The following is a 27513-nucleotide window of genomic DNA, read 5'->3' on the forward strand; positions in this document are numbered from 1 at the left end:
ATTAACTGAACATCCATATCATCGACTAAAACTAATATTTGTTTGCTGGGGGCATGAGATAAGATATTGTTCATATGTACAAACGTGCCCCCCCCCTCATCATTGCCTTATCATCCTGCCTAACATTTTCTTTTATGATTCTTTTTTGAAATAAACTACTGCAGCAATTGCTCATTGGCCCCAGAGAATTTGCATAGCTCTTTCCCTTTAAGTGATCTTTCCATCTTGCTAGTTTCAGCTGTTTATTTTGTGATAGTTGCTGCTAAGCAAGAGCCCATCACTTGAAAACTCACGAGCAGGTCTTAGAAACACCATGGGGAGTCCAACTTTGTAACAGACATCTGATGTGACAATTACATCACATCTGAATGCCCTGCGCAGGGTTCATGCCAGAGCATGCAGATAGGGCGCCCTAATAAAGCATACGCAATGTATGGGAACGGTCACACGGCTTGTTCTGGGCACAAGAAAACACTGTGTAGTGCCAACCTGGACTATTTTCAGAAAAGCTGATATTCCAACCCAGATATGGTAACTAAAAAAAGGATGAGTATATCTGGCTGGTGCAGAATGCTACTGATGTGCTTGCTTTGAAGAAACTGAAAATGGAAACCTGATAATATCGGGGATTATCGCTCCTAAACCCAATTCTAAATTTCTCACTTCCCTGGGCAAGGGAATTTTTTTGTTGAGCAAGGGTGGCTGTAGCCCTCAAGCAGAAAAAAAAGTTAATTCTCCTCACCAATGAAATCTAGTCCCTACCATCTGGGTAAGGCAGTGTTTCCCAATCTGAAGCCCTCCAGATGTGTTGGCCAATGGTTAACATAACCAAAATCATATCCTGACATTGATAGGCTTCAGTGTTGTAGTATAAAAACAGCCTCTTATAATTTAGACCAGTGTTTCTCAACCGTGGCAACTTGAAGATGTGTGGACTTCAATTTCCAGAATTCTCCAGCCAGCAAAGCTGGCTGGGGAATTCTAAAAGTTGAAGTCCACAGATCTTCAAGCTGCCAAGGTTGAGAAACACTGACTGAGACTAAGGACTTACTTAGACCTGAGCAACTGATTTTCACAAGGTAGTGGTCTTAGGAGTGTCTTTCCTGTTACTAAAGGGCTGCATTAATTGTGATGATACAGCTATGTGTCCTCCCCACATATTGGGTACAGTGCCCGGAAGCAAAGTGGCCCATTTTTTTACATGAAATGTTCAGGTTAGGGGATGAAAATATTGTTGGCCCTTTCCTGTTTTAGCTTGCCGTACTCCATTGCTGCTTCAAGCAATCCCATCATCCAAATCCTGTTCTTCTGCTGGAAATGAATCAATCTGAGGACAAAATTGCTTGAAGCAGCTGGAGATACAATCTCCAGGGCTGTCCCCCTATGCTGTTCATTGGTGATGGCCATGCAGTATGGAATAGACAATTCTACTGCTACATCTCCATTTCACGGAATAATATCTGGAGAGATGCTCTGGCATATGAGAAGCAGCACCCCACTACATTCTTTTTAAAAAAATAAAAATAAAAAACCCTTTACAAAGGTAAAAATACCAAGATTTCTGTTTTGCTCTGCTTCCCACTTTTCTGATTATGCAATAAAAAAGCAGCATACAGGAATGTGTAACATTCTTCTGCACATTTGCAACTCAACAAAGAAGAGACAAGCAACAAGATAGCATCCCTAACCCAAAACCCCTCAGGATGTGTGAGGAATCAAAATCTCAGAAGGATGCAATAGAGGTTAGTTTCTCCTGATTTGATTTGATTTGACTTGCTTCTGAGCTTTTCAAAGCAACTAGACTGGTCACAGCTGGGAACAGATCTGGATTTTTGGTCTGAACGATCAGCAGCTATTTTTCTGAACCAGATTGATAAGAGTGAAGAAGGAAGAAAACGAGGAGAGGTACCACCCACTTGTGCAGCACGGCAATCTCATTCTCAATGCTGCTCTCTTTTCCTTCTAGCACCTTCTTGGCAATGCATTTGATGGCCACCAACTTCTGGGTCGATTTCTCTTCAGCCAGCACCACCTCTGAGAAGGCACCTCTGGAAAACAAGATGGATTGTGAGGAAGAAGGTGAGACATCAGGCATTTCCCTGGCCAGGAGGTACCCCATTTAGATGGGCATTGCCTACTACAGAGTGCTAAGGGATATAAAATGTTTGAGGTCCTTGAAGCAAACAATAGAATGAGGTCCAACTGCCCAGAAAAGTAAAGGGAAGGGAGAGAGGTAAAGGGAGGGGGCCAAAGCAAGTCCCCTCACTTTTTGCTCTGCCCTCTTCTCAGCACCAACCCCTCCCCCTTACACCCGGCTGGATCTCTCACCCAGCCACTGTCACCACAGCAACCTGCAGAATCTCAGCTATTTATAGGAGAACATGTGAGAGATGGCACTGGGCAGAAAGGAGAGAGAATGTGCCACGAGGAAGAAGACCGGGGGAAAGCAATGGGCAGGGCATAAAGGGAAGGGGCCAAGAAGGGCAGAATCTGAGCTTAGGAACCTGGGAGGAAAGGTTGGTGTGGAGCCACCAAGGTTCAGTCTGTTTCAACAGCAAAACTAGGAAGGCCTTCCTGAATCTGCAGACAAAGGGGATGAGGGGAGAAAAACACCACAGGAAGAAGATCCCACCACTAGGTTAGGAGTGAAGCAAGAATGAGGATAAGTAGGGCATTCTTTCCACCCTGATGGAGAGATACCTGGACCCCAAACCACAGGCTGGTATCCCCGTGCGTAAACAGAGGTGTACAATTTAAGGGTACACCCTCATTCCTGTGGAAACAGGCACCCTTTTTTCTGGAAGCCTCGCCTGTGCCTTGTTCAGAATAGGCACACAGCAGGCAAGCAATGGACTCGCCCTATTTCTTACGATGGCAGTCCCATCTGGTAGAATGATAAGAGGAGGTAGGGAAATGGCACCGATTCAAGGCCAAGATGATACCTGACAACAGTGAGGAAGAAGATTAGCTAATCAAAGAATATCAGAAGAGAGGGCCTGCACCCATACATACACATCCACCCATCAGTATTTACACTCTGATATGTCAGCAAGACCTTTTGTCCCACCAGATAAATTCAACTTACCAGCTGCTTTTTATGGCCTGGGGAAATTTGTGGTGGATAAGGAAATCAACAAGAACTAGTTATGATAGTGATCTGCTATCTCCAGCAGGCCTCTAAATGCCACTTCCTAGGGAACAACATGACATGACCTCTCAAACAGTGCATGGGCTTCCCAGAGGGACTTGGCTGGCCACTGTGGAAAACAGGATGATGGATCAGATAAGCCTTTGATCCAGTCTGCAGGGGCTCCTCTGATGCTTTTTATGCATAAAACAAGCTGCACTGCTAAAAACAAAGACTGGCAAAAGCTAATGAATAGGCTGCCCCCTACTTTTCTCCTCCAGCCATTAGGAAATAGGGGGAGAGTGCTTGATTTGGTTCACATAAGATACAGCATCCATTCACTCTGGACTGGCTGAGTAATAAAATCGTTCCCAATTAGTTTTCATACATGTAGCCATTACTTAGATGCATCACCATACTCCCCTAAATGTGCATTAATACTCTTAAACCACCATAAGTGCATGAGATACATGGGGAAACTCAGGGGATGCAGCACCCTGCATCAGTGATTTAGCTTTACCCTTTCCTGAATACCTAACAAAAGCAACAAAGAAACTTGAGATGTCTGAAACATTAAAATATTCATAATTATGGCATGAGTTGTTGTGGGCCATTGGATACACGACTTACTTGGATGTTGAAAGAAATACAAGTAAATCAGGGGATAGAGGTTCAAATGGCCATCACATTTAAGAAGCGTCTATGACAATTCAATGTCAGACACAAATGGCCTGTTGGGTGACTGACCCTTCTGGAAAAGAATGCTTATGTTGACCACCTTTATTCTAAAAAGCATCTGTGAATGGGAACCTCAGGGTTATAGCACCCTACTCTCCAGAAATGGGAGAGGAAAAGATAGGCTTTGGTTTTTTGATGGTGGAGCCATATTTGTTTGTTCTCTAATTCTACCCATAAAAGGTCATTCCAGTTCCTTTGAAGAAAGGTCCATTTCAAAATGGCAACTGGCTTGTCTGAACATAGAGCCTTTCCACCTTCAGGATGAAGCCCTTCAAATTTAGTGTCACAGCTTACAATATCTAGCCACCTGCAATTAATCCTCTCCCTCAAAATAGCAGCACATGATAAGACTGTGCACATAGGTAAGTTGCAGCCCACACCTCCTGTCAATATTGATAAAGTCCTGTGCTAATATTTGAGGCCATGGGTTTCCAGAACTCATTCACCAACTGTTGACCCAGTCTTGGCACTAATTTGAGATGTGGCATGCCTAGCAATTCAAGAAAAGGACAAGCTTTGCATTCTCATACAGCTGCCACTTTCCCCCATGGCCACTTTGCCAACCTTCTCCAAGCTGATGCCTTCCATAAATGCCTAGACAACCCCCAGCTGGAAACACGTGGAAACCCATAGCATCCATAGATATCCATGACTTGTTCCTTCTAACACAAAACAATTTCAAGTGACTTCTTAAGGCTGCAAATGTAGGGATGGTCCTTTTACTGCAGAATGTGGGAGGCAGTTTCTGCTCTTCCAAAGCTATTTGGGGTGATGATGATTGGAGAGAAGAGTTGTCATCTAACATATCTGGAGAATGTCAGTTGGAGATGACTGCTCTAGGGTAAGGATGACTAAGTGATGGCTTAGCCTTATGTTTGAACTATAATTTTGTTTAGCCTCCAAACTCCTGATTGGAGTGTTAGCCATGAAGGCACAACAGCCTGGGCTACATTTGCCAAATTGCTTCAAACACAGCATCAACTGCTTCTCTATCTAGACCTCGCTAAGGCAAGCTAAAAAAGGAAAACGCTCCTTCCATATATCCTCCCCACCCCCAATAGCATCACAGTCCAACTTTTCAGCAATTTGGTCAAAAGACTCTACACCACCCACCACTTCAGTTTAAAAAGTTGGCTCTTCTCACTTCTATAACCTTTTTCTCTGTATTCAGTTAATTTGAATTCACCAACCTACTTCTAGCTGAATTTGCAAAAAATGGTTTTCCAAAGACGGATATAAGCCAACTGGCCGAATTCAAGACAGAAATCAACAACAGGCTCATTTGGAAACTCCCAACATAGCTCCGGTAAACAGGCTTAAGAATATTTATCTCTGCTGGGTGTAGTTCAGAGCTGCAAAAAATATAGCAACCTGTAAATGACCCAACATGGGTGTGTCCCCCTCAACGTTTTGGAACTTGTTGAGCTAACAAGTTGGGGGTGGGGGCAGAACACTGTTTGGATTTGGATCTACTGGCAGATGACCGGGTAATCTGAAAAGGTTCACAGAGATTGCCATCTCTCCTAACTGTTTAGCAACAGTTGTAAAAGAATTCCACTCCCACCATGGTCTTCTCTAAATTAGGCTAAGGTTGCTGAAATGAAGAAGGCTCAGGCAGGATATCCAGGAGGAGCTTTTTAGATGAAACAACTGCAAATTCAAATCCTGACACTCTCAACTGGAACCATTCATCCCAGGAAACTTTCCCCTTTGTGCATCAGTCTCTACCCAGACGGCCCTAAAGCTGAAAGAACTCACGTGCCCAGCACCTCCCGGAATTCATAGATTTCTCGGATATCTTCGGCTTGTTTTTTCCAGCTGAGCTCATCATCTTCCAGAGGCATGGTTCTTCCTGGGCTTAGAGCTGGGATGCTCAATTCCCAGCTGGCTCAAAGCAGAGAAGCAGACAGATGTAGTAAATTCAGGGTCTAGCTAGCCAAGTCCAGGCAGATGGCATTAGAAAAAAGGCATCTGAAGGCTTCACCCTGAAATTAAGGAGAAAGAATTGGGTAGCAACGTGAGGCAGACCAATAACTGCGTATTCAGCTCGGTTTTCCCATACATATGGAGCACTGCATCTGATGAAGTTTGCTATGCCTCGTGAAAGCTTCTGCCTTTTTACAGAATTTGTTACTCAGAAAAGGTGCTCCCAGACATCTGATTTTTTGCCACCATAAACTAACATAAACATATTGTCCTCCTAACAATATGAAGCAAGAATATCCTCTTCCCTTCAGGGAATAGGCTTTAAGCCACAGCAGCCATTGTGCTTATTGTCTTTGCTGAAAAGGGTTAGCTTAAAATCATTTGAGCACACAGCCTCGGTTTATAGTTTGCAAAGTCTCTGAAAGTCCCTCAGCTGAAAAGCCCCTCTGAGAGGTTGTAAACCAAAGACTACCCAGATCCCAAACCTCCATAGCAAAGGGTTCATGACCTTTTACAAAGGGGTCAGAAGGGACGGTAGAGCTGTTGGGCAATCATCTTATCCCTTCTCTTCCCAATTCCTCTTCATTTTTGTACCCTTCAGCATATTGCTCTGTTTGGTAACATTACAGCTGTCTCCACGGAAACAGCTCTAGTGCCTGCAAACACTGAAAATACAGCACCTTCCTGTGCCTTAAACATGGTCTCTCAGGGTCAGATCTGTTCATATTTTCACACACACCCTGTTAAGGACTAGATGCCATGTCTCCATAGCAGGCACAGCTAGCATTTCCAGAAATATTAGCCAGCTTCTAGAAACAGCTACCTAAGACTGGGTACTAGTCTGGGTGACGAGTCCGGTCACGAGGGTGCTGCTTTTGCATTGCCTGAACTTCTGCCTGGGGCTGAAAAAACAAGGGCATCATTTAAATATTTCAAACCCATTATGCCTGCATGTGCTTTCACCGAAGTAATGACACACTAATCTTGCTCTCCTCACCCATCCAAGATCCCATTTAGTAAAGTCACGTGAGAGCAATTAAAGTTCCTCTTGGCTCAGATTCCCACAGTGTAAACTGGCTTGCTTCTCAGTAAAAGACAGACACACCCCAGCAAGCAGGTCCTCAAATAACATTCATTCAACTAAAGGAGTAAGGGCATTCAACCTCCCGAAAGAAGATTCCTTCCCCAGTTCAGCATGGATCAAGGCACGTGGTCTTAAGGTCTGAGAATGTCCCAGCATCTCAAAAACATGGCTGTCTCTGGAAAGCAAATGTGTTGAGGGAACGGAATTGTCCTCGGTCTCCCTTCTCCAAGGGATGCTAGCTTTCAATCCACAGGGAAATCTTGAAGAAAAGGAAAGGGGAGGGAAGCAACATTTATACATGCATTTTTGAATTGGTCGTTTTCCCAAGGTGGCTGCATCGTATGCCTTTTATGAATGGAAAGTTCATCCTGTATGAAGATACAGGTGTTAAAGGGTATTAAAATACATAATGCTACACTGAAATGATTGTCTATTGTGTGAACTAAAGGAAGCGGAGTTGTTATCTCAACCCCACTTGCTGTTCCTCAACAAGGTCTGAGTCACCAGTATCTCTAACTTTCAAGTGCTTTCGAGAGACAATCTCCCCCCAAACCTCTCTGTCACACACATTAGCACCCATGGTCCAGAGCATCAGCCTAGAACTCTTGTCTCTGCAAGCCAATTGTCTGTGTGTGTGTCTCCATAAAATAGAAAGCCATTCTCTATTTCATATTGCTGGTTTTCCACCTGAACACAAATATTGATTTCACAATCATCATTAAAAACTCAGACATGTTCCTCTCCAGGAGAAACAGGAGCCCGGCCTTGCTGGAGCCAGTATAGAATATTCAGCCTAGACGTGTAGATGTGAAGATGGCACTCAGAAACTGAAATCAAGAATAATGTAATAAAGCCGATGAAAAAGGGAAGAGCAGCATTTTCCAGGGAAAAGCATGTCTGAGGCTCAGGAGTCAACATTATATAATTTGAGACCTCTACAGCAAAGCTCTCTGGCTGTGAATCCCATATTCATGAGAAGTGCCTAATTTTTAATTAAGGCCACTTTGATTTGAGCATGGATTGAAGGAATAACTTTCAGGCTTCTCCATGTTATTTAGCAGACCTGTGTGATACTCTCAGTGTATGCTTCCACCACCCTATTAAATGAAGGCTAATGATTTGAATAGAGGATTTGATTTGAGAGAGAGATGCTTATCTCTGTCTCTTCCCCACTTTTTCCCTATCTCGGTTTATTCCACACTCTGTCTCCTTCTACTTCAAAAGAACTGGGGCAGGGAGAGAAATAAAGGCAAAAGAATTTGGAGATGGCCATTTTCCTGGTGTCTTTTCTCACTTCAGCAGCTAATACTCCCTAGGATATGAAGGATAGGGAGATGGACTCTTAAAAATAAATAACAGTGAACGATGGAGCAGGTGCAACACAGAGAGGAAGAAGGGCCCCAGCTTAGGCAGAAATGCTGGAAGTCAGGGAGATCTGACAAGGCATTACAGGCCATCATTGGGTGCATCCTGCCCTGTACCCCCCATACTGGCTTGCTGCCCTCAAATGCATTGGAGAATATTATCCTGCCATCAGCATGGAAGAAAGTTTGGTCTGTCAGTTTCAATATGTGGAATGGGCTAATCTATCCCATTAGGCACAAAATCTAGTTGGTCACTGGAGAAAAGGTTCCAGTCCTGAACCTTTCTTATTCATTTATTCTTGCTCTTATATCTCACATTTTCTCTAGGAGCTCAATATACCTGGGGACTCCCTCTTGTTTTAATCTTTACCAAAAAAAAAATGCTATGAGAGTGAGTGACCGGCTCAAGGTTACTTGTGAATGCCATGCTTGAACAAAGACTTAATTTGGAGTCTCTTTACTGCCAATCTGGTAACCTTATCTTACTGGATCACTTTTCTTCTGTGGGACATTGAAAGGGAGTGGGGGAGAAAGTATGCTTGCCCCCAAATGTCAATGAGCTACAGAACCCAGCAATCAGTGCCATCTTAGCCAATGATGCTGTAGGTTATAGTTCAGAAACATCTGAGGGGTACACGTTTCTCTCCTGCCAACCAGCTCTATACGCCTGCCAGGAAGAGCCCAACAGAATTCTTAGCAGATATTTCTGAAGTGCATCTTCCCGCATCCCTCATCACTGACGGCGATGGTTGGGGCTCTTGGGAGCTGTCGTTCATCAGTATCTGGCCCACCACCAAATGTCTTTATTTCTTCCATCCAGTTTTCTATACCTGCCAATAAGAGTCCAGCAGAAAATTTAGCAGGGTACTGTAAAGGCAGTCCTGGACTGCTGGTCCACATCCTTGCACGTTTACAAATGGCACAGGGGCCTTTAATCATCCTTAGTAATGCAGCAAGAGTTGTTCTACTGGATTTCTTCCCTTATGTTCAGGATAGTGGCAATATATGGCTCTCCAGATATCACTGGTTTTCCATCAGCCTCAGCCCACATGACTAGCAGTGAGACTGACGATGGGGAGTACACTCCAGCAACATCTGGATGGTCACACATACAGTATGCTCTGTATGCATGTGTCTTTGCTTTCATGTACCAGGGAGCAGTTGTTAGTAAGAGCAATGTGACAGGGATAGCAGGGGTTAAACGGGCCACTGCATGTGAGGTGCAGGAGCAGCAATGTGTATATATGGCAGGAAGGAGGGAATCTTCCTTGGAACAGAGGTCTTGGGAGATTACCAGCTGCCAACAGCCTAGCCTGAACTCCATATGTTGTTACACAGATAACAATCTGCCAATAGCCTATACTTACCGGTTTGCCTGAACAGAGAACATTTTATCTAGGCCTCAGGCAAAGTCATACAACCTGAGTTTTCTTTAAAAAGAAAACCGAAGATGCAGAAGATTGATTTACACTTCTAACATGGAACTACAGTGTCTGCTTCTGCTTATTTTCAAGCCACCCCTTTGTTACAGGAGTAGGTAGAAGGTGGATCCTCACTGATTTGATGATTTCAGATTTCCTGGAAGTAAACAACGGACTCTCAACTGCTTAATGAAGGGGCCAAAAAATGATTCCCCCCCCCTGCAAAGCATATTGCCCAAATGAAGAAAATTTGAGGTTTTTCTTAACGCATCTTCTGTGGAATAGCAGCACTGGTACCCATTTATTCTTGCTACTCGGAACAAATTGTTTAATTCTAAGGGTGCACTGTTTGCAACAGGAGGCAGCTGACGGTTCTTAGGATAGTTATGGAGAAGAGAACAGTCTAAGATCCAGCCACGACTTCATTCTTGGATCTTATCAGACTTCCCGGTATTTTCTAAGTCAAGAAACCACCCACCTGACTCCTGATAATGACTCTCAGAGAGGGAGAAGACTATAAGATAAGTTGGTATAAGCAGCAGTGGCAACAGCAGAAGGAGATAGTGACAGACAGAGAAACGCTACCAGACACATAAGCAGGCAGGCAGCCCATGCCACACTGAGTCAGCCACTACAGACCAAGCTCAGAGCCAGTTACACAAGCCCTTGCCATCTGCATGCGACTTCCTGCTTGGACTGTCACAGTACAATACGCTCTATACCTTGAAGACCACTCAAAAGCTACAGCTGGTCCAGAATGCAGCAGTGTAGGTAGCTATGGGCACACCATTGTATGTTCTGTTCTGTGTGACAACACTACTTAACAAACTGTAGTGGCTCCCAGGGTGTTGGCTGCCACCTATACAGCTCTTTGTGGCAGATGACTAAGTTATTTGAAGACTGCCTATCTCTACGCATCTCTGCCCATCCCGTAAGATCTGAGAGGGTAGGTATGCTCTGGGTCCCTTCTATGAACGAATGCCATCGGAGGGGATCTAGAAGGTGTGCCTTCTCTGTCTCGGAACCTTCCTGTGGAACAATATATTCCCTTCCCCCTGAGATCCTGATGGCCCAACCCTTCCGGCCTTTTGTAAGGCTTTGAAAATCTGACTCTTACCCCAGGCATCGGGCCAGGGTGTTAGATGAGACCATTCTACAAGGGTCAAGAGAATGGTTGGCCTCAGATTTGCTGTTTTCTTTTTTGTCTGGATATTTCCTGGGCTGGCTTTTAATCCGATGTTAGCTACCCACAGTTGCACCTGCAAGCTGGGCAGCCATATCAATTGATTAAATCAATCGATCAATCTACACCATTATCCAGGAATCTGTAGTGTGTTGGGCTTTCCTTGTTATGCTGAGGCTTGGTACTTAGATTGACTTTGGGTCCCCTTGCAGCCCAGCCTTCCTCCCAGGGTTCTTATGAGAATTTAGGGTTGTGGAGATCCTCATATAATCCACCTTGAAAAAGATGGGGAAGGGGAAAGATGAGATGGCAATCAAATAAATAAATAAATATACAGATTGCGTAGTACCTGTTGCGGATGGGAGAGAGAAGTGGCTCGTTTGCCTGACTGCCTGTGGGTCTAGAGAAAGCTGAGAAGGAGAGTTCCCAGTCTGTCTCTGGTGGAAGCCATGTGATGGAACAGAATGATCAGAACCTGTCCATGAATGTCTGCAGGAGGTGGTCAAAAAGGTCAGGATGGCAGCTGTGACCGTGTGATTGAAGCCCTGCCCCTTTCTGTGCATCACGTACATAGTGCATGTAAAAAGGGGCAGGGCTTTGAGCATTAGGCCACACCCACCATCTTATTTTTTTGATACCTTACCTTGTGGATGCCCCCAGACCTGCCTAACCTTTTGTTTTTCAACAGCAGCAGCAAAACAACTGCAACATCTTGCTAGATGAACAGATACTGAACAGAACAGCATTGAGCACAATTTCCCCCCAGAAAACAAAATCAAAGAAAAAAATGTGTAAGGCAAGTCATGATGATTATGACAACGCAAGCACAATTGAGAAGCTCTCCACAGTCATAATCTACATTGTTAATCCAATGAGCAGCATTTAATGCCACCAACTGGGAGAATCCCATTTCCATTGTCCTCCAAACAGCATGACCAGTGCATTGAGACAATGAGATTTCTTAGCCAAAGAAACGTTAAATGTGACAAATCCCAGTCTTGCCTCCTTTGGGTGGTTCCACAGCAACATTTATGCAAGAATGAAGAAAATATTGACATTCAATATTAATAAGGAGAGGAAACAGTGTTGCAGAGGTAGTGGGTTATTTGCCAAGGTTTCAAATATGCCCATATGGTGACAATCACTAAGGTAGCTTTCTTCTTAACTCGGTGCCTTTCCAGTATGTTGGACCACAAAATCCATCATTTCCAGCCAGCTGTGTGGGGGAGCTGCAGATGAATTAGAGGATGCCGGGATGGGGTAGACAGCACAAAGATACCTAGACTACAGTAGGAGAAAGAAAGCTGTGCACAGCACTGATAAGAGCAGTGATGACTGAAAGAACCTACGTATCTACAAAAAATTATATAATACGCACATCCTAAGGCAGACAGGGGCAACAACAATCACAGGCTTACCTTTCCAGAACCATGCACACACCACCTGCATAGGTATGCAGATGCACACAAGCAGAGAAGCTAATGAAGACCAAGTCCTGTCCCACATGTCCACACTAAGATGCGTCTTTCCAATTAAATAAAAATCAGTAGATGAACACCGGCGTGTAGACCAACCTACCAATTCAAGGAAAAGTATTTGACCCCCCCACCCCCAGGTGTAAGAAGCCAAAAAAGGCAACCTGTCATTTCTGCAGAGTTTGGTCCCCACAAAGCCCACAGACAGTCAATCTATTCAAAGAAATAATATCGGAGAAGGAAGAAGGGGGCCAAAGTCAGCTATCATCACCAGAGATAGAATCCAGTAGATTTTGTTGCATCAACTCAAAAGCAGCTAAACGTTGCAGGCACAGGCAGTCTGCCACTCTTCTCATTCATGCACACTATATTCCCCATCATCTCTGCATTGGCCATGTGGGGTGGGACTTCTGGGGGCATCATTTTAAAAATAGCAGCAGTGTGTTGCCTACTCCCTGCTGCAGCCCAACCCTCACTTCTGCAGGTGCCAGCACATGCCCACTTTCCCTGCACAGGGTATAGTCACACAATTGTGCAGAGCCCAGGGCGGGCAAGCGGGCAGGGCGGGCAGGCATCAAGGGTGGGTAGTACTACCACTCAGCAAGAGGGACAACTGCACAAGAAGCCACAACCCTAATCCCAGGCCCCTGCCACCATAACTCCCATAAGGCTAACTCTCGAGTAAAGATTTAGGAAGAACCGTCATGAACACGAAGACCGTCCACGCCATGCGTTAGCCACTCAGCTTTAAGAAGGGGCAGAGGGGCAAGGCCACCACCAACCCCACCGGATGGCCTGTCAGGAGGTGGACAGGCAGGCGTCCCACCGCCACGTGGACCAACTCTGCAGGGTTGTCTCTCCCACCGCGCCCAGAAACAACTGCAGACAGACCCCACACGAACACATGGTCCCTAGCACGGAAGGGCGCAGGTACCCGCTCCCCTCCGCAACACGCGGGCAGCCTCCGCAGAAAGAGGCAGCCGTGCCCAGAGACACCACCGGCAAGGCGCCCAGGCGCCGGCAGAAGCGGCAGAGGCAGACGGACAACGCCACGCAGTCACCGCTCCATCCCTGCCCATCTGCCCTCGCTGCCAGGCTCACCTCAGGCGGATCGCGCTCGAGAGGTCCGTCCGGCGGCTGCTCGGGGAGGGTGGGCTGGCAGGAGTGGTCCCTGCGGCCCCCACCCCACCCCACCCCACCCTGCTGTGCCCGGAGCTTGAGGAAGCGTCGGACCCGCTGCTCTCTTCGGCTTTGCGCCCGCTCTCCAGCCACCCGCGAGGTGTCAGCACGAGTGGGCGGGGTTAGACCGCCACAGACAGCCAATCCGCGGCAGCAGAGGCGGGAACGGCCTGGCGATGGGCTTAAACTCAAATTAACCAAGACCGGAGAAAGAGCTGGCGGGGGGGGAATGCCAAGACGTTCCCATTCATAAAGCCAGGTGCGCGCGTGCCCGCCCGGGGCCTGCACAACCTTTGAATTGGGGGATGATGCAGTAACTTTCACCGCGCGGCCCCCTCTCGCTTTCTGGGCTGGCTTCTTGCAGGAAAGCAGCTCTAAGCAAGGGCTTGATTTCTACCGCGGTGTGCTGGATCTTTCTTCTTCCTGGAATTTCGGATTTCGAAAGCCTTTGCCGAAAGTTATATATACCTTGGGAGTGAAGGCATTCTGCACGGTTTCGGTGGAGTTTTTGCTGCAGGGATGAGCTTCTGCGTGGAAAATTAGCTTGACGATCAATTTCGTTGTTACAGGTTCACTTTTTTTCCTTACGGGTTTTGAATTTACAGTAACCACTGCCTTGTTGGCTGGACTGGGCAGGAGAAGTCTTCAATTCCCCAGCAAGCTGTCTGGAGAGTTCTGGGAGTTGAAGTCCACAAGGCTGAGAAACACTGATCTAGATCTGCTTTCCTCGATTTAGCATCCTCCAGTCGTGTTGGGACCATCCCAGCGTTCCCCGATTGGTTGAAAAACATTTGCTAGGAAATTCCAGGATTTGTGGTCCCAACACAATTAGAGGGTGCCAAGTGAACTGTGGTGTCTCTAGAGTTATCAGATCAGCTCAGTAAGTCATCTTTGTTGTATTTCTTATATCATCACCACCAAATTATCCCGTATTTTACAGATATGACCACCACCAACTGAAAGCCACTCACTGCAAAGCTCAGACACTAGAATCCATTCACCATCCACACTAGATTTTTTTTTTAATCTTCTGTTTCCTCCAGTTCAAGGCAACACACTTAGTTCTTCTTCCTATCAATTTTATACTCACAATAGTTACTACTAAACTATTGTTTAGTAGGCTATTAGGCTAGCCCAGTGTTTGTCAACCTTGGCAAGTTTAAGATGTGTGGAGTTCCCAGAATTCCCCAGCCAGCATGCTGAGTGAGGATATGAACCTGACTCCATTGCCCTTGAACAACATTTACCACCCATTATCTTCTATGTAACATAGCGAGGTACAGAGCTAGAAATGTTTAGGATGACATTCTGAAGAGCAGAAGAAAACTGTCTAGTGAAGCCTAATGAATTGTGATTTTTTTAAATAATCCTCAGATACAGAGATTGAAAAATGTTAAGACAGGACACTGACATTTAACGTATTAAGTGGCCAGGATGGAACTTGAACAGAAATGTTGTTTACACTGCGCAATTTCCAAGTTCTTTTCCTGTTGCCTTTTAATTTGTAAAAGCTGCCAAAACAATGTTACTCCACCCTGCTTTTAATCCTGTTTGATGTCTTGGGAGTTCATCTCTTTGAATTATTTTGGAATAGGCTGTCTTTTCTTGTTTTTAATCTTTTGTCCTTTTTGTATCACACCCAGAATCTTTAGTTTGGGGCAGGTTACAAAAATTGTAAATAGAATAAATAAATTATGATTCCTGAAACAACACACCAGCACAATCAAAGAAAACTTCCAGTTTTGGCATCTGGAATATTTCCTTCTTTCCAGTATAATCTTCCCTGTGCACAACAACTAAATTTGTATGTTGCAATCCCCATCTCTACTTTATCCATTTCTTCATCTCTGTGCCAATCATTTAAATTTGATAGAACACAGGAAAGCAAATAAGCTTGTGGAATGTTTTCTTCTTAAGACCAGCATTCCAGGCAAACTTTTCAGTCCCTGGTCTGTTATGACAGCCAAGAAAACAAACCGATGGATCATTGAACAATCAACCCAGAGTTTTTACTTTAGGCACAAATGACCAGGCTCAAATTATCCTACTCTGGACACACGATGTGAAGACCCAGCTCTCTGGAAAAGGCTCTGATGCTGGGAAAGGTGGAAGGAAAGAATAGAAGGGGATGACCAGCAGAAGGGGGAAGGACTCAGCTACAGTGGTGAGGGGTGCACTGTTGGGAGACCTGAAAGAACAGGTTGGGGACAGATCGTCACGGAGACGATCCATCTATGTGGTCACTAGGAGTTGAAAACGACGTAACATAGTCAATTATGTAGAAATCACATTAGTTCACTAAATTGACTAAGATCACACAACACGCTTAACCAAGCAGCTAAACAGACACCTGCACCCAATGTGCTGACTTCACTTATAACCCTTTGGGGATTGCTTTAGAGTACTGGGTCAATCCAGCCAATCTGATTAGCTTTTAGCTCAATATATTGGACACCACCCTCCTGCAGAATATCTAACTATCAGTCAACATGTTGTGTGAATCCAGACATCAGCCACTGTGCAACACCACCTTGCCCCACACACTCTTGGCCCCTTCCCAAAGAACTGGAAAAAAAATCAAACACACCACAGCCACCAGCTGCTCCTGGATTTATTAATTCTTTGGGGATAATTCTGATCTTTTCTCCAAATGCCAGCTCTTCTACCTAGCATCCTTTTGCCATGCACATATTTTTTATTTTCTAGCTGTTCCCTAAAGCCATTTATGTTTTTCAAAGCAATGGAGTTTGAAGCCTTCACACAATAGGCAGAATGTTGAAACTTGCTGGGAAACAGGGAAGCAAAAGGGAGTCCAGACTGGGGGTGGGAGTAAAACAGACATCCTATACTTAATAAGAAAACTAGGAGTGATCAGTCAAGCTTTGAAAAAGTTGGTGGTGGAAGAAGTCCATACATGCAGCAGGCAGATACAATCCAAGGCAAAGGCAAGTATGTGCTCAAATCTCTTCTCCAGTGGCTATCAACACAAAATTCACCAAGGGACCCCCACCCCATGGCATATAGCACTGTGTGATGACCAATTTCAGCAAGAGTGAGCACATTCATCCTGGAACAGTCAGCAATACAAAGGGAGTCCAAGGCCAGGTGAAATTAATCAAGGGAGAGATGGACAGGCAGGCAGACTAAATACACGCTGCTTTTTGATGAAGACAAGCAGGCTCCTGGGGCAATGATTTATCCATACCCAAGTGAGGAAGAGACACAGATGGCCTTGTCCTGCCCCTGTGCCCCTCCACCACCAACTTGCCAGCATTTTATACAGTTTGCCTGCTAAATAGCTGGTGGAAATGAGAGCTCCCAAAATGGGTTCAACCCATATGCAGCTTGTGGGAAACCACTACGGGAGCACAGCGGATCATTCCCCTCCCTGGGAATGGCTCATGGAGGAGCTGTTCTTCCATGTCTCTTTTTATGAAGGGCCATTAGTTAAGGTTCTTCCCAGCTTACTATCTCACTTCCTTGGAGTTTCTGAGTGAGGCTGGGGAAAAACACGGATTCCAAGGGATGAGGGAATCTCTCCTTCCCCAGTCCCCCCCATCTGTTTCCTCACTACCCTCCTAGCCATCTGTAATTTTGGAACTGAATTGTGTGTTTCTGGAAGTGATATGGGCTGAGTCTGGGCCACTCAGTCCATTCCTCCAAAATACTGGACCCATTTTCCCTCCTCTCCTTGGACCGTTGAATGTTCTATTCTGCTTGGCCCTTTGCTCCAGAACCCACTAGCGTTTCTCTGCTTGCTTCTGTGAAGGACAACTCCTTCCTACCCACTCTAGGGAGCTAGGAGGAGAGAGAATGCACAACCCTCAATACACCAGAGGAAGACACTGAGCAAAACAGGAAGTAAAGACATCATAGCTGCCTTACAGAAATATGTCCAGCCAAGTGGTACAGACCTCATCCTTGACAGGGTTTGGACTGTAACTATGTTTGAACAGCGAGACGCAGAAGGTGGCACAGTTCCCTCTGCTGTTCAAAACTGAATACTACAGGCATCTACTTGCACCACCCATGGAACAGCAATTCTTTCCATGCCTTGGAGCTTCCCTGGCTGTTTCATCTTAGATCAGCCCCAGGAGCTGATGAAATATATCCGGTGAGGCCACAGAGTCAATAAATTGTCCCCAAATGCAAGAAAAGACAGCCATTTGAGAAGTTAGGCTCCTACACCTGACCTTCACTGTGCCTGCAGCTTCCAAAATGCTGCTCCCCTTAACCTGAACAGAGGAAGAGCAGTGAAAAGGAAAAAAAAATCTAGCTTCAAGAGTGGCCCACCATCTGCTCCAGTTTATGCTGCTGACAGGTCCTAAAAGCTAGTATTTGGCGCAGAAGGCTAATACAGGTTTTGTCCAGTCTCGTCTTCACGCCACGGCATACTGTCCCTGCGGATGTCAAAAGGGGGGCTGCCAGTTGAAGCGATCCAGGCTCTCATTTCACAGCAGAGGCCTCGAAGCCACACCCCAAAAGAGAAGGCACCCTGCTGGCAGCCAGCCTGTCCAGAGCCTCAGCTGTAATATAGCAAGAGGAGCGACGATAAACCAGTGAAGGATGTTGCCGTAGTCTGCATCAGCAGCTGCCATCTCCCCTGAAGCTGGGGCCTCTGCTGTGGTTCAAACGGAGAAGCTTGGCCAGGCATCTTGTGGCATTAACCGTCTAGCAGTTTAAGGATGCTCTCACGCTCTTTGAGGCTCTTCCAAGCCTGATCCTTTTCCTTCTTGGTCGGGGTGCGCTTCTTCTGCCGTGCAGCCATGATCTTGCGGAAGGCATCCATGACCTCGTTGTCGGCTATGCGCACGCGTTGCCGCAGCTCCTGCCTATGCAGTTCCTCCTTGGCCAGCCTGTAAGGATAACCAGACAAACAAAAATTTGAGGTGTCAGTGGAGCCTCACCCCCTTCATCCGATTTTATTTCAGAGAACAAATGCTCAGGGTGAAAAAGGCAGTAAAAAAACAAGCAGCAGCAGCAGCCTCAAGGCAGCAGTGGGACTGGATTATCAGACTCGCTGCTCTGTCTCACCTAAGCAGCTCAACTTTCTTGGTCCGGTTGTGGGTACTTAAGGCTTTGAGTTCAGCCTGTCTCTTCCGCAGCTCGGCTAAGACTTCGTCCTCGGAGTCCTCTGCAGGCCGGTCCTCAGACTCCAGCAGTCCTTGAGCGATCAGCTCTTCTTTGATGCGGCCTTCTAGAGACTTTGTGTGGGGTACGCTGGAGGGGAGAAGAGAGCAGAAGCAGCGTTACTAGGAACCTGGACGTCACACAGATTCAGCATTCCTTACGTGCATCTGAACAGCCAGCACGGTCCACGGAGAGAAAGCTCTGGCACACCTTTGCAGTTTCCTTCTTTGGGTGATGTGCATAAGCCACGCAATCCAGAGGTGGTTTAAAAGTATATATACAGGTGAGGTGGTAAAAGAGGGCAGGTCCAGCAACAGACAACCCAGTTCTTGCAAAACCCCCCCCCTGCAATTTCCCCTCTACAGGTAGTTCTCAACTTATGACCATTCGTTTAACGATGCTCCAAAGTTATGACAGCCTTGGAATGGGTGCTTTACAGCCTGTAAAGCACTTCCGAGCATCGCAAAATGTCGTGCCCCCCCCCCCCAATCACATGATCACATTTTGGGCGCTTGGCAACTGGCTTGCATTTACAACTGGCTGCAGTGTCCTGCAGTCACGTGATCACCCCTCGCAACTTTTTTGCTGTTTTCTGGCAAAAAACACCCATTGGGGAAGCTGGATTCGCTTAACAACCCATGATTCACTTAATGACTGCTGTAAAAATGATTCTAAAATCAGGTCCAGTCATGTGGTGACTCGACTTATGACCGCAACAACTTGGAAATTCTGGTCCCAATTGTGGTCGTAAGTCGAGGGCTATCTTTATAGCCACTTTAAACAAATCCATACACATTCCCCACATCAGTGGAAAGGATCTGTATTTATTTTAAGTTTTATTGTAAACTGCTCAGAGTCACTTTGAGCAAGATGGGCGGTGACAAAATTTGAAATATAAATAAATAAGTCTCTGCAGCACTAGTCAGCTTCCAGGCACTTGCCCAGGGCTACAGGAAAACAAACAATTGTGTTTGCTGAAGGGAAATGAAGGCCATTAACTCCCACCAAGCATTTGAAGTGGGAAAATTCATTGAGTTTTGGCATTTTCTGTATGACTTTGGCTATGACACCAACAATTTCCCTAAAATTGTTCCATCTGTTGGCCCTCATGTTTCCACCTTCTGCAAGGCCAATATTGCTATCCTCCCACTGCCTGTTTTTTTTTTAAGTATTTTTTTAAATTAGAAATAATACCGATCATTTAAGTAATTTATTGCCACTTTAATGTGCTGAAAGTTTTTATTGTTATTCAGTTGTTTAGTTGCTGCTGATTCTTTGTGACCCTATGGATAACATTCCACCAGAATTGGCTGTTGATAACTGCTTGAATTCTTATTTGCTTATTTCATCACTGATAGTATCTAGTCAACTGTTGGACTCTCTTGATTTTTCCACGCATCGGAGTCTTTTCTAATGATTTGCTTTCACATTTTGTGTCCAAAATATTTAAGCTTGATTACAGCGCCCACCGGCTAGTCTGGTTTTATTTCATCTAGTATTCAGCAACTTGCTTTTCTTGTGGTCCAAAGTATTCTCAACAATTTTCTGCATAACAACTCAAAGCACCCATTTTTCTTCATTCAGCCTTTCTGATGGTCCAGCTTTCACAGCCATTTGCTCCAACGTGGAAAGTTGTGATGTTCACACTTGTTTCATGGCTACAGTCACCATTCCTGTGATTTCTTTTTTGCTCAGGAAGATAAAGTCAGTTACTACTTCAACTTCTGCACTGGGTTTGCATCATCTCAGAGTTTTAAAAATATTAAACAGCAGACTAGCTTTTCTTTTCTGTTGTTGCACCATCAACAAGAGATCCCTTAAATATTCCTTGCTTTCACTTTATCTGAGGTTACTGATGTTTAATTCCAATTTCTGCCTCTTTGAGTGCAGCATTTCTTGTGATGTTTTCTGCACAGAAATTAAGTAAAGGTGACAGTAAACAGCATACTCCTTTTCCAATTCTGAGCCATTCCATATTCTGTTCTAACTGTTGATTCCTGGTCATCATATAAATTCTGCAATGGGCAGATGAGGTGGCCTGGTTTTTAAGGGTTATTCACAATTTGTTGTGGTTTACCCAATCAGAACCCTTTATATAATCAATAAAACAAGTACAGACATCTCGATCTCAGGAGCTGTGATTTCCCTGAATCCAGCCTGTACATCTGGCAGTTCTCATTCCATGGATTGCCTGGGTTATAAAATCTTAGTGGCCTGTGGGAGAAGTGTAATTGTTTAGTAGTTTAAGCATTCTTTAAAACTGCCCTTTTTTGGTAATGGAATATAAACCAATCTTTTCCAGCCCCATGGCCACTGCTGTGTTTTCCACAGCTGCATACACACGGCAAGCAGCACTTTAGCTACAACACCTGGCAAGGTTTTAAGCGGTTAGGTTGGTATATCATCAACGAATGTAGCTCTGTTGGCAGCAATTTTTTCTGGGACTCATTTAACTCCACTTGCCAGAATGTCTGACTCTAGTTCACGTCTTTGTATCTATCATCAGATTTGGGGGCGGGAGGGATCGATAACAGTTTTGCATGACATTTTTTCCTGGCTTCTTTCTCTGGTTGATCTTTGCCTTGTCTTTTATTGTGCTCAACTTCATTTTTATACTTCCTTTAAATAATCTCTTGTCCTTCCAGCTTGTCATCCTCCATTTCTCTGCATTGCTTATTTCAATATAACTCTTTGACGCTTCTTGCTCTTCTGCAGAATCTAGCCTTTGGCTGGACAAATGTTCCTCTGACTCGCTTGCCTTTTTCTTCAGAGATTTTCAGCATGGCAGCAGACAGCCATTTTGCCTTCTTTGGCTTTTGGGGATATCTTATTTGCTTTATCTTTTGTGATGTCATGACTTTCAGTCTCGAGTTCCGCAGGCACTCTTAGCAAATTTAATCCATTAAATCTGGTCTTTACCTTCACTGTTTATTCTCCTTGCATACTTTTCTTTTGCTATTTAGTCTAGATTTTTTCAAAGCTGTGCACATATTTATTTATTCAGTTAATTTAGACAGTCACCCTTTAAAACTGACTCAGAGCAATTGAACAAGAAACAAAAAGTAAACCATCTTAAAAATATAACAAATTCCACCAAGGCAATTCAACAACCAAAACAATTATATCAGACAGGAACACAAATTCCTTTAAGGCCTTATGAAAGGCAGGCAGGGTTGGGGTTCTCTGGATCCCATGGAAATCAAATCCACTAAATTCGGTAGGAATTACTTTAAGTAGACCTGCTTATACTATTACTCTGTGATGCTTCCTAAACAGCTGAAGGTGAGGAGGGGTGGGGCAAATGTTTTAAGGAAAATGAAACGTGTTCAAAAAGGAAATAATTGTAATGCTCACCTAAAGGGCTTGTTCTGGCTGCGGGGAGAAGTGCTGGCACCATCAATTGAAGAATCTTTGCCTGCTATCTCAGGAATAGGCGAATCTTCAATGGGGGAGATGATGTTCTCCTAGAGAGAGGGAGGTGGATTGAGAGGGGAAGAGCAGAGACCGAGAGAGCTCTCTGCATTCGGCCCTCCCCTAGAAAATCTGAGCCTGCTGTAGCTGAAGAAGCCAGCTCTGTTTTTTCCCTCCTTACTTCTACAAGTGCCTGTAGAAGGCGCTGGGTGAGAGGTCCAAAGGGGCACCCATCCTCTGGCTGTTCATGCTGGGACTCTGATTTCTTCAACAAAGCATCAACATCTGGAGAGGAGGGAATGAAGGAGCAACTGAGAACTGGGAAGGACAGGTCAGCACCAGTTGCAAAAACGTGGGACTTTGCAGTGGGTAATTCTGGGATTCTCACCATACTATTAAAATGAAGGAAATTAAACCTTCCATGCATCAGAAGGGATTGACTTTATCCTACGCACTATGCTAATTTTAAGGAACTGCCAGCGAGTCCCAGTCTTTAAACCGCTAATCTCAATCAGGATATCCAAACCTGTGGCTTCATTTAAAGATCACTGGCAGGGGAATTCTGGGAGTTGAAGTCCATACATCTTAAAGTTGCCAAGGTTGAGAAACACTGGTCTAGAGCTAATGAATAACTACATAAAGCAGAGATAAGAAAACCTCTGAAACTTCTACTTTTGATAGCTCCCAGAAGCAAGGAACTGAAGTCACATGACGTCGTGCTTTACGACTGCATCGGTTAGCAATGGAAATTCTGGTCCCAATTACTGTCGCTAAGCGAGGACTACCTGTAAAGCATGGACTGTGCAAGTAAACTAACTGACCTTTCTAGGAAAAATGGCATCTTCAGTCTCTTCCATTCTGGAAAAGGTACCACAGAGTAGCTCAAGATACCTTTAGTGTCCAGTTCTGTCAGAGGTCCAAGGATGCCTTTCTTCTTATCGGCAGTAGCTGCAGCCCGAGCCCCATCCTTCTGCTCCTCCAGCATGTCTTCCTGGGCCCAGCGCTGGGAGTAATGTTTTCCCAGGGGTGGGATCTACAAGGACAGGACAACAGTGTGTGAACAAGAGCCAGCTCAGACACCAAAAGGGTAAATACCCCCAAAAGAATTCTACTGTGTCTCAATACATAAATGTAGCTGTGAGAAAAATAAGTTTTCAGATGAATGAAAATTTAAACCAAATTGAAACATAAAGGTATGCGGCAACAACCCTGGAAGCGATCTCACACCAGCTTCTGCAGCTTCTGCTAACTTTTATCAGGGCATTCCTATGGCAACCCACGAACCCCTGTATTCAAGAGGTTTGCTCCCTCCCTTCTTCCCACTAAGACAATGGCTTTCTTCAGAGTAGATAAGTAGGGCAGAAAGTAACGAGATCTATTGCTAATGAATATGTATATATGCCTGCATCATCATATGAATATGTATGCTTACATCATTTCCTTTTCTGTAATGTATAAATATCAGTGCGTTTCTTTTGTCCGCAGGGGAGGTACCCACCATCTTGGTGAGGACTGCTCCGGTGCGCACTGCATCAATAAAGACTGCAATCAGCCTTGATTATTTGTGCTTTGAATCCTGTGTTGATTCCACATAGCCATACACTTCCTGTCCCTTTTTCAGATCTAATTCTAGTCTGGCTGCCTCCATTCAACTCAACGATTTCTTCCTCCCTTCCAAAATTTCCTATTCTAAACTATCGTAGCACACTATCCTTATTCCTCTAACGGAGCTAAGCGGTTTTACAGCTAAGGTGGAAGAATGACTAACCTCCAATCCCCATCACAATTCAGAATGTCATTCTACTGTCTGTGTAGATCCTGTTTCCTTGAGATAATCACACTTTCTTCCAAAGTAAATAGAGCTGGTAAAGCCAGAGAAGATACTAAAAAAGGGTAGCTAAAGTAAACTGGAAATGGGAGTATCTTTCCTCCAGCTAAAGAGCCTCAAAGATCAGGGCAAAAAGAGTACCAAAAGCATTTCTTTCTGCAGCAATCCCACAGTCGCAAAAGTGGACAGAGCCACAGCCTGTTCTGCCCTGCATTTTTCCCTAGCATGGCGCCCTCAGTTCCAGCCGATGGAACAAGCAGGGTTCTCTTTACTCTTCCACAAGAGAGAAGAGGTTGAGCCACTGAGGGGATGGAGGTGGGAGGTAAAGCTGGACAAGTGACGGTTTCCTCTGTTTCACAACTGCGGTGTTCTTAAAGAAAAAAATGTTTTTCTCTCTGTCCAAATTTGGAAATGCTGCTGCTGAAAATACTTTTTCAACAGAGAAAACGTATTTGCTTGAGAACAACTATCATGCTTTGATCCATAGAAAATATTAGGACAAGTCAACAGAAAAGATACATTTTGGCAATTACAATTGTCATGGACCTCCAGGTCAGAGATGGGGAATCTGTGGTCCTTCAAATACTGAACTACAACACTTATTGTCTCTTATTTGGTCATGCTGACTGGAACTGCTCAGTTGTAGTTTAGCGATTTCTGAATTACTTGCTCTGGGCTCCAGTAAAGTCAGCATAGGCCCCAACAGCCTTTTAGTCCAATTTTGACTCACCTGATACAGAATTTGCCTTAGATCCAAAGTAAATACCACACAACAGTTTAATATGAGGACTAAATGGAGAATTAAGACTCAGTCTACATTTGGGGCAGGTTGAATGAAGTGTTTCTGCTGTTTTTACCTTGTAGTGTTCAGCTTCATCTTCAGGAGGCTTGAGAAGGTCTTCTAAGGTACGAACCTCTTCATTGGTGACATCAGCACAGTATGGCTCCACTGAGGCCCAGAATCTACAAAGATGAAGGAAACAGAACTACAGTTCAGGAAGATTAGTTATAACAAGCAACATGACAGTCTAATACATTAAAATTTGGATTACCAAGAAGCTAAAATGTTCCTAGTTGGGAGGCCTCCAGATCAGGAAGAGAACATTGACACAAGGAATAACATAGCCTTTCCCAGCCCAGAGCCTCCAAATGCAGCAGTCATGCTCTCTGAGAATGGGGATTATGGGAACTGACGTTCAGCATCTGGAGGACTTCAGGGCACTTATTCTGATAGTACAATCCATGTAATGAGAGCCAATAATTGCCAGATATTATTAAGGGATGTGACGGCAAGCTTTTTGTGCTGGGGAGTATGTTTAGTGGCCCCATTTTTTTTCTTCCACTTCTTTTGTGTATAAGGCTGGAGGTTGCCCATTCCTGCTGTAACTACTTGCTAAACTATACACATATTTCTTCATGGTGCTTCATAATGTAAAAACTGATGATGATGATGATGATGGCAATCTCTTTCGTAGATACCTGTTGGGTGCATCATTTTTGGGAATACGGGGCACATCAATTGGATCATCTGAGAATTCATACTCTTGGATTTTAGGCTGCAGGTTCTTGGATTTGGGCCGGCCCGGAGTGCTGTGACTTCCTTTCACATCTAGCTTCTGCTTCTTGAGCTTGCTATGTTTGATAGAAGGACCCACCTCATGGTCCTTGCTGATTTTCAGAAATCGCCTGTCTCCTTTCTTGTCTTGCCAGTCTGTCAGGATCTGATGAGAATGAAAAGGGAAAAAAAAAGGTCAGGTAGCTAGGTATCTATACCTACTTTTGAATAAAAGCAATATTATGAACAACCTGGAAAGAGAAATCGGTGAAAGGGGAACTGCTGCATTGTGGAACTCTTACTAATATCAGAAGAGCCCTGCTGGAACAGATCAACAGTCTGTCTCATCTACGATTTTATGTTATGTGTGGTTAAGCTGAAGCATTTGGTAAGCTCATGAAGAGGGACAGAAGGGGGGCAGCGTTCCCTCACTGTTGCTAATAGCCACTGGTATTTAAAGTATACTGCCTGTAATTGCAGCATAATACACAGCCATCGAGGCTAGTAGCCACAGGTAGTTCAGTCTTCCATAAACGAACTCCTCAGCTAACTGCGAGACAAAATCCTTCAGGAGCAATGTAAGGGCATGATCTCCTGAGCCATATGTGATCTAATTGTACCGTTATCTAAAGACTCCACAAGTTTAGCTTTTCAGACTGTGATAGTTTCTCAGCTGACCTTAAAGGCATGGACTCACATGGGCTTCTTACTTTCCGAAAATTACTTGTCTTTCACAGATATAAGGACTGTGTGATCAATTATATCTAAATAAATGGAGCAACCTGGAAGACCCAAGCTGAAAGGTATTCTTTCTATGAGGGCTAGATTACCATCTGACCTGGGTTTCAGTCTCCAGCACCCGAAGTCGGCGGCTTGCAGATGACAGCAACGTTTCAAGCTCCAACTGTAGTGTGTCAAGCTCTTCAATGCCAATACCATCATCTTCAGAACGGGCCAATACTGCGGTATAGCGTGGGCACACCTTAAGGTGGTCCACAGACTTGAAGTCATGGAATTGAAGGGGACAATCCTTCAGTTCAGACATGGTGCTGCTGGGCCTGAGAAAAGAAAAAGAAACATGACAGGATGCAAGCATGTAAACAGTGACACTAACAACTTGTTAAATAACAGTGGAATCGATGAGGGAATAAGTGAGAAATTACCCTACAAAAAAAATCTTACCCTACATAAATATTGGAGACAAGGAGCTCTTCACATCCAGGAATCTTGCAGAGATGGAGATATCATTGCAGGCATCGTTGAATCCATAGAAGAAGAATGGGAAGAATCCATAGTGAGAAACAAAAGTTATTTTAAAAAAAATAACCAGGAAAGAAGAGCTGATATGGCAATGCAGGCTGACAGGGTAGATACTGCAGAGGAGACTAGGAAGTGAACAATTTGCAGAGAGGAGGAGAGGACAGAAAAGAAATTTGAGGGAACTCTCTGCCCAGTGCGAATGATGTCCTAAGTAACGAGGATGGAGGGAACTGGAGCCTGATGCTGCTTAAAAAAGGATATAGGAAGCACTAAGATCTATGGACGGTGGAGAAACAAATGATGAATGAGGGGGATACAAGCCAGGAGGGGGCGCTGGAGAAAGGCGGGGGAGGTTATTGGGGGAGTTTCCGGTTCTAGAGGCTCCTTCCGGGTTACACCCGCCCGGAGCGCGCCTGGAAGGGAAAAGGGGCGCTGTGTATCCCCTGGAGATGCGGCAGTCGCGCGCAAGGGAGACTCCCAGCCGCCACAGGGGCGGGATGGAGGCGAGACGATCACGCCGAACTCTCCCACAAAATCCCTCTACCCCGAGACTTCGCTCCCGCCCCTTCCGCCTCAGCGGTCGAGCCTTGTCATTGGCCACACGCTCCCCTTCTTGCTTCGCCCTCATTGGCTACGAACCAACCCGCGAGGGCGCGGAGCTGTAGAAGTCCCTGCTTTCAACTGCGTTCTTTTGACCCCACCCAGGTCCTCGCTTATTCCCAAATATGGAGGCAGGGAGGATGGGTCGTACCACACTAACCGAAAAATGGGGGGAGGAAAATGAATTCGTCTTGGTTCCTACGCAAGATGTTTTGATCTCCTTCGGTGCCGC

The 27513-nt window shown here is 45.0% G+C and overlaps 2 protein-coding genes across 2 annotated transcripts in view; both read right to left on the reverse strand.

The window, feature by feature from the left end:
• Positions 1 to 13541, reverse strand: part of CAMK1 (calcium/calmodulin dependent protein kinase I) — a 29066-nt gene extending 15525 nt beyond the window's left edge. Inside the window, exons 1-3 of the mRNA XM_063291425.1 lie at positions 13420 to 13541; positions 5624 to 5850; positions 1917 to 2048 (exon numbers count right to left, since the gene is read on the reverse strand). Of these exons, the coding sequence (XP_063147495.1) occupies positions 1917 to 2048; positions 5624 to 5709 (218 nt within the window). The 5' untranslated portion in view covers positions 5710 to 5850; positions 13420 to 13541. The remainder of the gene's footprint in view (positions 1 to 1916; positions 2049 to 5623; positions 5851 to 13419) is intronic.
• Positions 13542 to 16090: 2549 nt separating this feature from the next.
• On the reverse strand, positions 16091 to 27501 carry TADA3 (transcriptional adaptor 3). Its single transcript, XM_063291428.1, has 9 exons — positions 26604 to 27501; positions 26260 to 26479; positions 25346 to 25587; positions 24724 to 24829; positions 22930 to 23071; positions 22220 to 22323; positions 21982 to 22091; positions 18532 to 18717; positions 16091 to 18353 (listed from the first exon to the last, which is right to left on the reverse strand). Exons 2-9 carry the CDS (start codon positions 26464 to 26466, stop codon positions 18161 to 18163), a joined length of 1290 nt encoding a protein of 429 aa, XP_063147498.1. The 5' UTR covers positions 26467 to 26479; positions 26604 to 27501; the 3' UTR covers positions 16091 to 18160.
• Positions 27502 to 27513: the final 12 nt, after the last annotated feature.

Source organism: Candoia aspera, chromosome 2 (assembly GCF_035149785.1).
Source record: "Candoia aspera isolate rCanAsp1 chromosome 2, rCanAsp1.hap2, whole genome shotgun sequence".
Classification (NCBI taxonomy): Eukaryota; Metazoa; Chordata; class Lepidosauria; order Squamata; family Boidae; genus Candoia; species Candoia aspera.

Coding starts and splice junctions, on each gene's coding strand:
- TADA3 (XM_063291428.1), bottom strand. CDS start 26,466: ATGTCTGAACTGAAGGATTGTCCCCTTCAATTCCATGACTTCAAGTCT. Junction 23,072..24,723: donor ATGAAGCTGAACACTACAAG/GTAAAAACAGCA, acceptor CTGTCCTTGTAG/ATCCCACCCCTGGGAAAACA. Junction 18,718..21,981: donor AGCCAGAACAAGCCCTTTAG/GTGAGCATTACA, acceptor TCTCCCCTCCAG/CGTACCCCACACAAAGTCTC.